This window comes from Carcharodon carcharias, chromosome 2, assembly GCF_017639515.1.
Source record: "Carcharodon carcharias isolate sCarCar2 chromosome 2, sCarCar2.pri, whole genome shotgun sequence".
Taxonomy (NCBI): Eukaryota; Metazoa; Chordata; class Chondrichthyes; order Lamniformes; family Lamnidae; genus Carcharodon; species Carcharodon carcharias.
In genome coordinates this window covers 56,039,645-56,055,414 of record NC_054468.1, presented here as the reverse complement: position 1 = coordinate 56,055,414, position 15,770 = coordinate 56,039,645, and the positions used below count along the sequence as shown (strand labels likewise).

At 43.8% G+C, this 15,770-nt stretch overlaps 1 protein-coding gene across 1 annotated transcript in view; it reads right to left on the bottom strand.

Moving 5' to 3' along the window:
• lekr1 (leucine, glutamate and lysine rich 1) overlaps positions 1–15,770 on the bottom strand; it is a 277,802-nt gene that overhangs the window by 60,299 nt on the left and 201,733 nt on the right. The window contains exons 8-9 of the mRNA XM_041205252.1: positions 12,999–13,076; positions 12,702–12,905 (exon numbers count right to left, since the gene is read on the bottom strand). Of these exons, the coding sequence (XP_041061186.1) occupies positions 12,702–12,905; positions 12,999–13,076 (282 nt within the window). The remainder of the gene's footprint in view (positions 1–12,701; positions 12,906–12,998; positions 13,077–15,770) is intronic.

Below are 15,770 nucleotides of genomic sequence, written 5' to 3'. Positions count from 1 at the left end.
CCCTTTGCACAAATCCTATCCCAGTCTATATTTGGATAGTTGAAGTTCCCCATTTATAACTACTCTATAATTCTTGTACCTCTCTCTAATTTCTTCACAAATTTATTTCTCTGCATCTCTTCCACTGGTTGGTGGGCTATATGCTACGCTGATTAATGTTATTATGCCACTTTCATTCCTTACCTCTAGAAAGAGAGATTCCATCCTTGACACCTCTGGAACATCCTCTCTCTCCAGTACTGTAATGCCATCTTCAATCAATACTCCACTCCCTGCCACCTCCCCCGACTTTCTTCTTTTCCTGTCTCTCCTAAACACCTTGTACCCAGGAATATTTAACGCTCATTCCTGTCCATCTTTGAGCCAGGTTTCTGTTATAGCAATAATATCATAATTCCATTTGTCAACCTGTGCCTGTAGTTCACAAATCTTATTAACCACACTCATTCACATTCATGTACGTTAAACCTGATTTAGGCTTTTTTACTTTCCCCCTTAATCTGACCCCATCTAATGATTTACTATTGTCTTCTCTAATTCTATCAAACTCTCCAAGTATTTTCTCCAGCTCTAAAAAAGTGTCATACGGACTCAAAATGTTAACTCTGGGCGGAATTTTCCATGCCTGCTGGTGTCAGGCGTGATCGGTGCATAAGCAGATACTATGGCGTGATCAGTTGTACTACAGCAGGAAACCAGTTCACAATCTTCCGCTCAGCCTGTCGACAACAGGCCGTGTTTCCTGCCACTGGACGTCGAGTGCCTCATTGTAATAGGTCAGCATATCATTTTCCGGGCAGCCCGCTGGAATTGTCCCCCCCACTGTTGGATCGTGCGGCCACATCGGGAAAGCAAGCCAGTGTGTTTCACAACAGCACATAAAAGGCGTGCACTTGGCGGCCTAAACTTTAAGGGGAACTTAGAGGTGAGTACACAGTAACGATGTGCAGCGCTCGCCAGGGTCTCTTGTTGGACTTCAAGCATCAGGGGCATCAGGGGGTTGGGATTAAGGGCAGCCCTGCCGTTGAGGCGACTGGTGATGGGAGGTGGCAAGGGCAATCCTGCCATTGAGGTGACTGGTGGGGGTGGGGCAAGGGCAACACTGCCGTTGAATATAGTGCACAAGCATTCGGGGTGGGGTGCAGGGTAGGTGAGGGAAGTGGCCATGCATTAGGGGAACCTGTATAAAGTGACCAGTCTTCTGCAACTGAGACAATTCAGGCATAGCCTGATATGATTGCGGTCAGGCTCCTAGCTTATCTGCCCACTCAAGCAACGCAGAGGAATGAAAGTGCCACCAAATGCTCTAGAGCTTCCCCCTGACACAAGCCCTGCCCCTGCCCACCCCCCCTCCCCCCAAACCGACCCTGGCACAGACTGAAAATTCATGAGCATTTTAGTGGACTGCAGAACCGTTGGTCGACTGCACACATTACAGAATCTCCTCGCTAAAGCTGGCAATGCAGCAGTCACTGCTGGAGTCGCTCATAGCCCCTAGCAATGTCAGCATACCGGTTTGGACCAGTCTCCCCCATGGTTCAAGCTAACAGGACAGCCATGCAGCGCAGTAATCTCTGGCCATCCCAGTGGTGGTCAGCACTCTCCAGGAATTGTTATGGGGCCGTCACACTTAACAGGACAGGTTCTTAGTACACTCATACTAACCACGTGTCTCTCTCTCTTTCATCCTGCTGGAGAAGGACATCAGGATAATGGAGCCTGGTGAACTAGCTGTATGCCTGGTGGCCTACAGAGCTCGAAGACAACGTAGGAGAGAGCGACTGAGGCTCCTGGCTGCAAAGAGGCAGTAGCACCAACCTCAGGAAGAAGGGGTGGCTGGGGCTCCCACACATGCCACCCAAGAGCCACAGTGAACCGTCACAGGCCAGCACCTAGCGACACCCAGGGTCAATACACACCGCCTTTCATTCTTGTAGATGACCGAGAACCAGCGTTGCTGAAGACTGCGCATGGCTAGGGAACTGGTCAGTTACATCTGCCAGCTACTGCAGGTTTTTGCACCGCGGGGACATGGAGGGCATCCATTGTCAGTGACCATGAAAGTGACCACTGCACTCAATTTCTACATCAGTGGCTCCTTTCAGGGCTCCACAGGTGACCTCTGTGGTATCTCACAAGCCTCCACCCACAAATGCATCCATGAGATCACAGATACCATCTTTACGAGGGCCCAGAACTTTCTGCATTTCGCCCGGGACCAGGACAGCCAGGATGCAAGAGCGATTGGATTCGCCCAGGTCTCGGGTTTCCCACAGGTGCAGGGTGCAATCGACTACGCTCACGTGATGCTCAGATCTCTACCGCAAGACACGGTGAACTACATCAACCGCAAGGGCTTCCGTTCGCCGAATGTGCAGCTGGTATGCAATCACCAGAAACATATCCTGCAGGTCTGCGCATGGTTTCAAAGGAGTGTGCACGACGCCTATATCCTCAGTCAGTCAGTCACAGATCTCTGGAGGCTTCTAGTGTCCACAGAATCTGCAGGGATGGCTCCTTGGGGACAAGGGCTACCCACAGAGGATGTTGCTGATGACACCCATGCAGCAGCCTCAGACTGCAGCAGAGCGATGCTATAATGAGTCTCATGCTGCAGCTCGCAACTTGGTGGAGCAGACAATCGGAATGCTGAAGATGAGGTTCCAGTGCCTGGACCAGTCTGTTGAAGCCCCGCAATACAGTCTGCAGAGGGCATCATGCATCGTCATTGTCTGCTGCGCCCTGTACAACCTGGCACTCCAACAGGGAGATGAGATTGGCTGAGGAGGAGATGGAGGAGCTGCACATCCAATGAGGAGGACGCCAATGGGGATGAGGGTGAGGAGGTCCTCGGAGGCGATGATAATGGGGGTGAAGCCCCCGCACTGGCTAGATGAGGTAGGCATTCTCGGGAGTCCCTCATAGCTGCTAGATTTTTGGAAGATGATGATGACATGCAGTGACGTGACCCCATAGATCCTCACATTACATCTGTGAATGTTTGACTCCAGTCTGGCATATGGCAGTGCGAATAGCCTTTGTGAGAATGCTCCTGTCATGCAGACGTGGTGGAGGACCTAATAGTCGTTCGATTGCAGGAGGATGATGATGACATGCAGTGAGGACACTCTATAAATCTTCACATAGACTCTGAGAATGTCTGACTCTTGTCTGGCCAAGGGCAGCTCGCTTGCCCTCTGTGATCATGGTCATCTTAGAGATGCAGCCATGAAACTTTAGAAATATCTGATCGTTTGTCTGCTTTCACCACCTGAGCCCTTCGGCAGCACAACATCTGTGCTGATGTCACAGATACTGAAGAGGTGGGACCAGCCCCTCCTTAAAGGGGCTGAAAGCACACAGAGAGAATGACGGAACTCTGTGACGCCTGCCCACTACATTCTGGCAGCAATGACAAGCACCATCAAGGTGCAGGCTTCGGTAATGTTTCCAAGGAGTGAGAAGCTGGTCCATCACTTTGGTCTGAAGGCTACACAGAGCACAAGGAAGAGGCCCTGGACTGAGACACCTGCCTATATCTTGTGCAGAAAGGTGACACATCTGAGTGACAAGAACACTGCTCACCAGAACACAGAGACATAAGCAGGGAGACATTTTTGGGAGTTTATTGACAATAGTGAACAGTGTGCACAAGTGATTAACACCCGTGCCCAGGCTGTGCAACTAATTCTCCTTAACTGTCCTAACTCTGCCGTTACATCTTGGTGCTCCCCCTACGTCCACAGCGGAGGTGCAGGCAGTCTGCTGACTGCAACGCCCAGTCTGTGATGACTTTTCGCGGGCATCCTCTGGATAGCCGAGACTTGGAGGGCCCCGGCCTGCTTTGAGGGTCCTGATGTGTGGCAGTGTCACCCTCTTCAGCCTGTGAAGCTGGATGTGCGGAGGCCACAGGAAGAGGGGAGTTAGATGGGCCAGACACTCTCCGAGTCACCTGGACAGATAGAGTGTGTATCTGCTCAACCTACTCCCTTAGGGTGCCCGGGGGCCCCAGGCTGACTCTTGAGGTAAGGAGTAGCTGGACTGAGATCGAGCTGCCCGGCATCCCTCTTGCGTACACATTTTGGAGGCCAACTATGGCATCAGCAATGGAGTTGAACCCGTGCAGCAGTGCTGGAGCGAATTCCTAGACCAAGATCTCCATGGTGGCCGCATCCTACCACTGTTGAGTTTGGTGTGTTGGCATGCCAGTGCTATCACCTCGGACTGAAGGCAAATGGACTCCTCCATCATGCCTTCCAACCTGAGGAGTGCAGCAGATGTTCTCGAACCTGCCTTTGTAGACCCAGCAACTGTGACAAGACCGAGTCCAGAGGCTCATTATCTGACTTGGATTCAGCAATGTTCTGGCCTCCAGCGGTCCTTCGAGTGCCAGAAATTTGGGAAGTCCCTGCCTCCACCTGCTGTGGATCAGATGGTGCAATGTGCTCACCAGATTGTGCTCCCGGGTCTATTCTAAAGCTAGGCCCCACCAAGGTGTGTGTCTCTGTGCTGGTGGAGGGTATGTGTGAGTGCTGTGATGGGACTTCAGGGAAGTGCCTCCAGATTCCTCTTCAGGGGTTTCTTCTGAGCTTGACTGGAGGCCCTGGGTCGTGGACTCCATCGGCTGTTTGGCAGATGCGCCTGCGAAAGCAAGGAGAGATAATTAGTGCATGGCAGTGGCCTGTGAAACAGGACATATCACTCAGCACGGTTGTTTTATGGATGTTGCACTGCTGGACCTTCACTTGGTACAGCACCACCAACCTCATTGCCAGCACAGGACTGGTCTAGATCTTCACCTGCCAGCTAGATGGCTATGTTTTCAAAGTCCATGAGGACCTTGATTTTGGGCTTTCCGCCACTGGCCTGCAACCTCTCTCTCTTGTTGTGTGCCAGCTTGTTCTGCATGAATAGAGATGGAAAGAGTGTAAGCAGAACATCTGCCAGGCCAGATGATAAATATGCCTGGCCTTTAAGGGTGGTGAGTGGTCCCATGGATGGGATGAGGACAATGATGGTGAGTGTGAGAGAGTGAATGGTGATGTCCCTCGAACCAGCAGTGAGTGAGGGCCCTGTGGACGTGTGATGGGTTTGTGAGTGTGAGAGTTGAGAGTGCTGAGAAGAGTGACTTACCCTGGCAGAACAGAGACCATCATTCATCCTCTTGCAGCACTAGGTGGCTGTCCTCTTTTGAAGGGTGTTGGCGCTGACCACCGCTGCCACCATCTCCCAAGCTGGGCTAGTGTTGTTGCTGCCCATCCTGCAGCCAAACCGGGGAGGACAGCCCGGCAGGCCTCCAAGGTGTCCAAAAGGCACTTGAGGGGTGCGTCACTGAACTTAGGGTTGCAGTCTTCTTCAGTTTCAGGGCCATGTCTTCCGTGCAGCAGTGGTGGTTTGGGCTTTAAATATGGCACCCAGCGTAATGCAGCGGCGGGGCTCTCATTTGCCCACCGCCCCCATGGAAATGGTGTGTTTCCCGGGAGTACATAATTAATGCAGTGGGTTTGGGATGATACAGCATGGAAATCCACCATCGCAGCTGGCGATGTAAACAACGTTTTACCTGCCTGCTACTGCACTTAGTGCAAACCTGGGATGATTCGCCCCCTGTTTCTCTCTCCAAAGATGCTGCCAGACCTGCTGAGCTTTTCCAGTATTTTCTGTTTTTATTTCAGATTTCCAGCATCTGCAGTATTTTGCTTTTCTCTCCAAGTATTCTATTTACTTTGATACTACTCTCTGATATATCCTCCTTATCAGTTAATACTTCTCCACTTCCCACTGCCAGTTTTTCTCCTCTCCACTCTGAATTTCCCCTCATGTTTCTATCCCCCTGCCAATCTCCCTGCCGGGACATTAGCCCCAGTCCTGTTAAGCTGTAACCTGTCCTCCTTATAGGGCACCAACCTACCGCTGAGCCAGTCCCAATGCCTCAGAAATCTAAAGCCCTCCCTCCTACCCTACTTCTTCAGCAACATGTTGAACTGCTTAATCTTCCTATTATTATGTTCACTAGCACATAGTACTGGAAATAATCCTGGGATTACTGTTCTTGAGGTCCTGCTTTTTAACTCCCTTCAAAACATCTGCTTTCAGGACCTCATCACTTTTCCTATCTATGTCATTGGTCCTAAAGTGGACCACGACTTCTAGTTGTTCACCCTCCCCCGAAAGAATGTCCTGTAGCCCTTTGCGACATCCTTAACCCTGGCACCAGGGAGGCAACATACCATCCTGGAGTCACGTCTATGACTACAGAAATGCGGTCTGCTCTCCTAAATATGGTATCCCCTATCATTATAGCACTTCCACTCTTCCTCCTCCCCTCCTGTGCAGCTTAGCCACCTGTGTGCCACAGACTTGGCTTTTGCTATGGCCCCGAGGAACAATCTCGCTTAGCAGTATTCAAAATGAAAAAGTAATTAGAGAACAAGATGGCCTCCGAAGATAAAAACAGAAAAGGTTGGAAAAACTCAGCAGGTCTGACAGCATCTATGGAGAGAGGTACAGAGTTAATATTTCGAATCAGCACCAACTCTTCTTCAGAGCTCTGCGGAAGAATCACACAGATGCGAAACGTTAACTCTGTTCCTCTCTCCACAGATGCTGTCAGACCTGCTGAGTTTTTCCAGCATTTTCTGTTTTTATTTCATATTTCTAGCATCCTCAGTATTTGCTTTTATATTAGCCTCAGGGGATTCCTACACTACCTGCCTGTTTCTGTTAGATATTCTGGCAGTCATCCATTCCCTCCCTGTCTGTGTACTTCTCAGCTGTGGTGTGACCACCTCTCTAAACATGCTATCCAAAATCCTCAGCCTTATGGATGCACTACAGTGATTCCAGCCACCGGTCAAGTTCCGCAAACTGTAACTTAAGTTTCTGCAGCTGGTGGCACCTCCTGCAGATGTCGTCACCAAGGGCACTTTGTGCCTACAAGACATCCCTCATCCTGCAGGATGTGCATTCCACATGGCCAAGCTGCACTGTGGTAACTTAAACTTTATATTAAGTGTTTACTACAGAATGATATATTATAATGTAATAACTCACCTGTCACTCACCTGCCTCCTCAGTGCCAAGTCTGGAAAGTCTGGGCTTTCCAGCTAATCAACTTTTGGGACTCCTGTGACACCACTGTTAGATTTATCTGTAAATTCCCGGCTCTCTCTCTCTCTTCTGCTTTAAGGACTCTCTCTCTTCAAACTTCTGCTGTTTTATGAGCTGCCCCTGTAGCTAAGTAGCAGCCAGCTACTTGAGGCTGAGGAAAGGTAGAAAATGAAAGGATCACCTCCTTCCCTCTTCACCAAACTCCCTCATTCACCAAACTCCAAGTTAAGCACTCTGATGCATTCCAAAGCAGCACTCTAGTGCTAGATCTACTTAAGCAACAAAATAAATCAGATAGATGAGTTAAATATAAGTGAACATCTTGGCAGTAGTGGCCATATTACAATTAGGCTTCAGGTCCAATTTAAATAATACATAAGTTAATGCAAAAACAAGGGCACCAGGTTGGAATAGAACTGGTTTTAGAACAATAAGATGAGGTGAGGTGGAAAATGAAATTGGATCAACCGTGGGATTTTTTTAAAAAAAGACAATAAAGTTGCAGAATAAAATGCAATTTAAAGGAAACTGAGTTCCCTGAAATTAGTTTTTACACACTTACAATGGTTAACAGTAAGTGCTTAATAGTGGGTAATTACAGCCTCCACCATCTACATCATTCCCATGTATTTTGGACAGTTGCCTGTATCAGGCAAATTTGCCGTTTCCATAGGCATCAATTATAAAGGCACCGTTTAAGTGGGTGTTAGAATTTGTCTGAGTCCTATAGTTACTCACATCTCTAATTGTGTTAACACAGTCAGAATAGTGGAAATTGCAACTAATAGGCATTTTGGCTACATCCCACGTCAGATGCAAGTATCAGCTATTGGCCAGAAGAATGGAAGCACTCAAGCAGTATCACTTAACTATTTGAGATCACCTAGGTCATGCTGGTTCCTTTGTGATTATTAACTGCTTAACAGTCAGACCACCAAGACGGTCATTATGTTAAATCTGGGGGTTTGACGAGGAGAAACTCACTTCAATGCTCATTCTGGATATCATGTGAAATAACTCACAAAGAAAGGGTGCATATCAGAACAGCTCTTTAAGGTCAGAACTCAAATAATAGCCAGAGGCCAAGTTTGATCACTTTCGGTCTGCAGGAAACCAGGTTGTATGAATCTATTGTATAACCATAATAGCCATTATACTATTGGTGTCTGAGGAATAAACTTGCATTTGGACAACACAGTCGAGTCTGGATCACAAAGAATTATTTAACTGCATTTAAAATATTTCTTAACAGTGGGCCTGTTACTCCAGCAGTTCCGGCAGCAATACCTTGCAATTACCTGTCATTAAGTTACTCACTATTTGCTCGTATGATTTTCATTTTGAACCTTCCTCAATTAATTTTCTTTAAGCTTAACATGAGGAAAATACTTTTTAAAGCCTCTCAAGTTCCTGCCACTGCTGGTTTACTGAGTTTGACACCTTCCAGCTCCGTTTTAAAATTATTAAATATTAATGAAATGTTTGGAAAGTGATCTGAATACAGGAACATGCTTTGATAATGTTGCTGTCTGATGCTTTAATTTATTTTTGTTGAGTCCTGTTAAATTCATTTTGATATTGGGGAGGTAGTTCTGGCTTCAGTTTAGCTGTTTTCTTGGTCATCGGGTGTATTGAAGAAATCATGTTCACATCAATATAAGCAATTATGAGCAAGGGGGCTGTAGAATGTTATAGCATGAGTAGTGCTAAAAACAAAGATCTGTGTGTCCAATTTTGATGGTAGCAATCAAAGCTCTGGATCAGAAGGTTGTGCTTTCATGTTCTTCTCTAAGAACTTGAACACAAAAACTAGGTTGACTTTCCAGTGCAGTACTAAGGGAATACTGCACTGTCAGAAATTCTGTATTTTTGATGAGACATTAAATCAAGGTCCCATTTTGCCCTCTCAGATAGGTGCAAAAGCTCCCATGACACTATTTCAAAGAAAACATGGGACCTCTCCCAAGTGTATTGGCCAATACTGATCCCTCAACCAACACTTAAAACATATATTATTCATATTTGTGTTTGTGGGATGTTGATGTGTGCAAATTGGCTGCTGCATTTCCTACATTACAAGTACATTTCAAAATATATTTTTGGCTTTGGGACATGCTGAGGTTTCAAAAGATGCTATATAACTGCAAATTTTCTTTTTCATCCTCACAACATTATAGGGCTGATTTTCTCCCAATGTTAATGTGGAAACTGATGTAATCCAGGAGAGTGAAGGAGAAACAGGCAGAGAGCTCCATACCAGTCATGCCACTTCCCAGGTTTTCAGTTAGTCATGATGTCATGTGAAAAATATGTTATATGACATATTTCCTTCAATTTTTACCTTAATCATGTTAGTGTGCTTTTATTTTACTTAAATCTTCTTTGGAGCATCAATTATTTAAACATCGCTTAGAAGGCAGTATAGGCCTGTTATTTCAAGTGATTCAGACAACTGTTCATACCCCACAATTACCTGTCATTAAGTTACTCACTTCTCTGTAAGTAGTTTTGCAAATTCCTCAATTCATTTTCCTTCATTAAAAATAATGTTTCTTTAAGCTTAACAAGGGGAAATTACTTTAAAAAGCCTCTCAAACTCCTGTCACTGCTGGCTTGCTGGGTTTGACACATTAGAAATTTTAGCTACTGAAAGAAAAGAGGCAAACAAAATAATCTGGATTTTTTTAGAATCGATTGGTGCACTTGGCTCATTTTCTACTCTTCTAAAAAAAAATGATTGAATCCCAAATAATAAATTTGTGTATCATCCAATCGGTTAGAAGAAATTTGTTTGAGGTAGAACACATTTACATATAACACAAACAATTGCAAAAAACTTGTAGCATATATTTATAAATTAATCAATTTGAATAAATTTGACTTTGGTTAAGAGTAACCCTAGGTTTACACAAAAGCATTTTTTAAAAATTGTATAACAGAAAATATAAATATGTGTTATATGCAATTGTTGCAATTGATCATAGTGAAAGGAGGCTGAGGTTCATTTAAAATTCAGCTCTCTACCCTAGAAAGACAGACAATCTCGAAATGTCTACTTTACATTAGTTATTCAATGCGTTAAACAGGAAATTGTATAGTTTGCAACTTGAGATTAAACCTAGAAACTTATAATCAATGATCAATAAGGTACTTTGATAGCATAGTATATATTTTTGAAACTTTTCTGGTGCTTGAGAAAATGACAGGTGAACAAGACTAACTTCATCTTCCCAGAAAGAGATAAACATATAGATGCAAAGCATGGCCTTGGCAAAGATAATGTTTTGACATAAGCTCATGTCTGAGAACAGACATGGATACATGACAAAGTTTATCAAAAAGAGAAAGAGTTGATCAAAAAACCCAACAAAGGCACAAAAGTTGACCTGAAGTAACCACTGAAAATATGAACGGTACCAGACCAAGGTCCTATCATTTACATCCTTCTCTTGGCCCCTTCTAGATTAGAGATATGGAGAAGCAGCTTGTATGGATTAATGCCGATCAATCATCAGCCATCATTTTCTATTGCAAAAATTAGCACATGCTTTGTGCTAGAGTAGAGAAAAGGTGTAATAAAGGAACCACAGGCTGAGATAACTACACAGATGCCAGAGGACTACTTTATCCCAAAAACAACCCTGGTGAGCTTTTTCTTTGTTTCTTAGCATTAGATTGACGTTTGGTGTACTGTGCCTGACTTGTTTCTTGTTTCAAATAAAAGTACTCTACTGTTACCAAGTGGTTCATGTCAGACTTCACTACTCTTGTTGTGAAGAGGCACAACAGCCTTCTGTGGCCATTTAAATACTGCAGCCTGTGGTTACTGGTACCACTAGACCCCTTGGGCTGGATTTTCCCACCCTGAAACGGGGCCAACCCAAATCAATTAGGCTTTAAAAATAGTGGGAAGTATCCCATTCCAAGATTCCCATGCCCATTTCCATTGCTAAAAATCTTGAAGGTCACAGGATAAGGGTATGAGTCGCAAGCCCATACGCAGCAGTCCTGACATTGCTGGTTTCATTGCGGAGGTGGGCATTTCAGACCCTCTGCAATTTTGATGGAATTGTGCTGGCTTTTAAAGGCAATGTAGTTCACATCATTGGTGTCGTGAACAATTGAGGAACCCTGATCTGGAGTTGGGAACCTTTGGACAGGTAAGTTCAAAAAGTGTTAACAACTTCACGAGTCATAATTAAATGCTGTATGTTATGTTAAATGTGTTTTCAGTGCAATGATTGATGAAAGGGCTTTGTTCTTAAAGGGTAAGTAACCATTACATTGATCAGCATTGTGAAAGTAGAAGTCTTCAGTTGCATTAGAGTATATTATCCATTGGATAAAGTACTGTTTTGCATTATTTAATAACAATATTGAAATTCAGATTTTTACTGTGGCAATTGTCCGCTGTGCTTTGATATTTCCATTTAATTTCAGCTCACACATCTGTTTCACTGTTTCAAAGCTTGAACAGGTGGCTGGACTATTCTTATAATTTCAAAGGCTTTAATGTATTCAGTTCTGGAGGTTTTGTTGACACATGTGCAATGAAACTTCAATGTGAATGGTTTGCTGAGTTCCAAACCCACTAATGAATTTGGCTCAGAGCTGGTTGTTGATACAGTCATGCAATAGAATCTCATTATGAATGCTTGGCTGAGCTTTAAACTGACTATTTAATTCAGCTCAACAGGGATTGTTGACACGGCTGTCAAGGGGATGAGAGTTTATTTATATTGATAGGTTTATAAGCCCCTAAGAGGATAGTGGCTTTTTGGAGTAGTTTATGAATTACTGTAAATGTTCCCAGTTTTATGAGCATCTCAATGACTTCCCAGTGAGTTCTGTACATGGTGGATACAGGGTGATTAGGCAGGGGGGGGGTGGTTTGAGGGCTGATATGGTGGGCATGTGGGTGAGGGGGTGAATCGGTATAGAGGGGGCATGGGGATGTGTGTATATAGGAGAAACGAGGGGTATGCAGGTGGGGGGTATATGGGCGTATTGGAGTCTATGAGGTTGAGGGGGCATATGGAGGCTGAGGGGGGATGTGGAGTGAAGGTTACGAGGCCTTACACTCATCTTCAGAGCTGGGTTGATGTTCCAGTGTATGGATGTGAGCCTTAACCTGCCTGTCTCGGCATCTGTCAACTTCTGTTTGTGCCTTGGGCCTGCTTCAGGAGGTGCTGGCGCCAACTCCAGCCCATGCCTGCCACGAATATGGTGAGGGCGGGCACTGCCAAGCAGAAGGCAGGATTGCAACATCAGGAATGGCCTAACTCACGATTCCCACCTCCAAGATGAAAATTGTTGCTGAAATATAGGCAATGCCATTTTTGTGGCCTCTGTAGGGGAAATTTAAATCTGTTTTGTGGTCTCTGTAGGAAGTTTTACAATAAGTAGGTAGGTAGATGAATGGAAAATTGAATAGATGTTAGAATCCCATGGATGACATTACAGGGGTGTTAACAGAGGAGGGGAGACACCACGATTGAGGTTATTTTGATGGGTAAAGTGACAGGTCATGATCTGAACGCTCATTTTTCATTTCAAATGTTCTTTTGGAACAGCAACATCATCTGACTTACCTTTCTTGTTTCAATGCAGCTAACTTCTCTTCTGCCTGACTTAGGGCAGTTTTTAGAGTCAGCAATTCATTTCGTGAATGTGATGATTGGTTTTGTATTTCTGATTCCTTACACACTTTCGCTTCTAACTGTTCTTCTAAACTCTTACACTTTTTTTCACAAAGCTGCCATTTTTCCTCTTTTTCTTTCATTTCTTTGTGATGTCTGTGATAATATAAAGAATATCAGCAGCTGAAATTACCTTCTGGACCTAATAGCAGTATTGCACAACAGCAAATGCAAGCCAACAGCACTTACCTGGATTCTCCCTCTTCATGTGCACACTCCAGCTTTGTTATCCATGAGAGAAGATCTGCTGTTTCCCTTGATCTATTCCTGTGTGGATATAAAAGTAATGATGATTAAATTTGGCATCATCCATTCTTTTTAAATAAGCATCAACTCAAAATCAGAGACTAGCAGGCAGATTTTAACTCCAGGCGGGAAGTCAGGGGAGTGAATGGCAATCCCATACAGGAATTGGATTTGCAGGCCTGGCATAATCTTCTTAGAACTCTGATTTTCTCTCTCCCCCCCACCCCCTCACCCCCACTGCCACCAACCTTGTTGTCTTTCTGTCTCTTTGTCCTCTTTCAAGGCACTGCTTAAAATTTACCTCTTTGTTCAAATGTTTGATCATCCGTACTAATGTCTCCTCATGTGGCTTGATACACATTTTGTCTGATTACGCTCCTGTGAAGCACCTTGGGATACTTTACTACATTAATGATGCTATATAAATGTAAGTTACAGTTGTTACACCGTACCTGCAGAACAGCTTTAACTAATAACAATGCAGATTTAAAGTATTGTGTCTAAAAATGCACTATGAAAAATACTGGGCAAATACTGAATGCTTATGCCATATGTTGTTGATATAAACAAATTAATCTCAATTTGTTTTTAATAGGAATATCATTAGTTGAAGGCAATTGAACTCCTTCAAAATGTCACAAGACTAGTCAAAGCAATTCATGCAACTGCATATTGTTATTTTCAGAACAGAATGTGTTTAAAAATTATTCATGCCCAACAGTTTGTAACGCATTTTATTTATATTAGTGAACTGTGGTATTGACAATGTAAGAGTGGTATCATGCAGTTGCCCCATTAGTTAAAACTACAGTTTCATGTTTAGATTTTTTTTTTAAATTGCCTACAAACTTGCTGGAAATGCGAGGAGGTAACAGTGTGGCAAGGGAAACAGGCCATCTGTGATCTTGGTGAACAACAGGACAAATAGTATATTTTTTTACCTGAGAATTCAGAAATAAACAGAGAAAGGATTGAGAAGGAGGGTGAATTAAGAGAGGGTGAATGCAATGCCAAATCTGATACAGAAAGAGAAAATTACAGGGACGTTAAGCGTAAAGTGCTCTTTTTCCAAAGCTAATGGTTTTGCGGCACAAATCAGGTAGTAATTTATGGCAATTCTTTCTCATAAAGTGGAATCTTCTGTCTGAGATATAGTAGTTTTCTGGTGTCACTTGAAAAGTACTCAGTCCCTCTCTCTTAGAGAGATATCTGTACAGTAACTAGTATCTTTCAGTCCCTCTTTTTCACTGAGATATCTGACTAGTGTTTTCCAGCCCCCTCTCTCAAGGAGATATTTATACATTGTGATGTCTCTCATTCCCTCTCGTATGACTGGTGTAGAGAAACAGTGGCTTGTAAACAGATTTGCTAAAAGTACTTTTAATTACAAGGACCCAGCTGGAAGAAAGAGGTGTCCCTTGCAGCATCATTTTAGCCGACAGCATGTATGTATAGCATGTAAATTATGGGTATCACATCTCTCTTGCCCTGGAAGGAGGCTTTTATAATAAGTCCAGCATACTTTGGGTTATGTTCTGCAGGCTGTGTGCAGGGGATGCTTTGTAAGCTTCAGGCTTAAATGTCCACCATATGAGAAACAGGCACAGTGATGCAACAGTTGGTGAAGGCTGCATCATTTGTCCCATCGAGCAGTTAAGGTAACTGTTAATTTGCATTTTCTCTTTTCCAATGGAGACAGAACTGTTTGTTTTTGGCATTGTTTGTTTAAATTTCAAATTTCCAGCATGTGTATCTTTTCATTTTTCTTTCTACAAAGTAAAACTTGAGCAATTAACTAATGTTATCTTAATCCCACAGTCTGTCTAATTGTTTTACAATATATTTGGGGGAGCAACAGCATACTGGTATTGTCACTGCAGTAGCAATCTGGAGACCCAGGGTTCAAGTCCCACTACGGCAGATGCTGAAATTTGAATTCAATCTGGAATTCAAAGTCTAATAATGATTATGAAACCATTGTTGATTGTCATAAAAAACCCATCTAGTTCACTAATGCCCTTTAGGGAAGAAAATCTGCTGTCCTTACCTGGTCTGGTCTACACATGACTCCAGATCCACAGCCCTGTGGTTGACCCTTAAATTCCTTTTGGAAAGGTCTCAAAGGCAATTATGAATAGGCAATAAACATTGGCCTAGCCAGTGATGTCTCCAATGAATAATAAATAAATAAATAATCCATGACCTGTTATTCTTTAATAAATAAACAAATCTAAGAATTTCTTATATATTATAGTGTCAGCCATGGATCTGTTTGTGGCGTTCTTGGCTCTGAGTCAGAAGGTTGTGGGTTCAAGTTCCATTCCAGGTGTTGAGAACAAAAAGAAAATCAAGGCTGGGAGGGCTGCATTGGTCGAGGTGTTGTCTTTCAACTGAAACATTAAACCGAGGCCCCACCTGTCCACTCAGGTAAATGTAAAAGATCCCATGGCACCATTTTGACTAAGAGCAGGAGGGTTATTCCCTAGTGTCTTGGCAATATTTATTCCTTAATGAATAACATAAAAACAGGATATCTGGCCATTTTCACACTACTGTTTGTAGCAACTTGCTATGCATAAATTGGTTGCCACTTTTCCTATATCACAGCAGTGACTACACTTCAGAAAAAAACATTTCACTGCCTATAAAGTGCTTTGAGACATCCTGTGGTTGTGAAAAGCACTATAGCAATGCAAGTCATTCATTTGTTTCTTT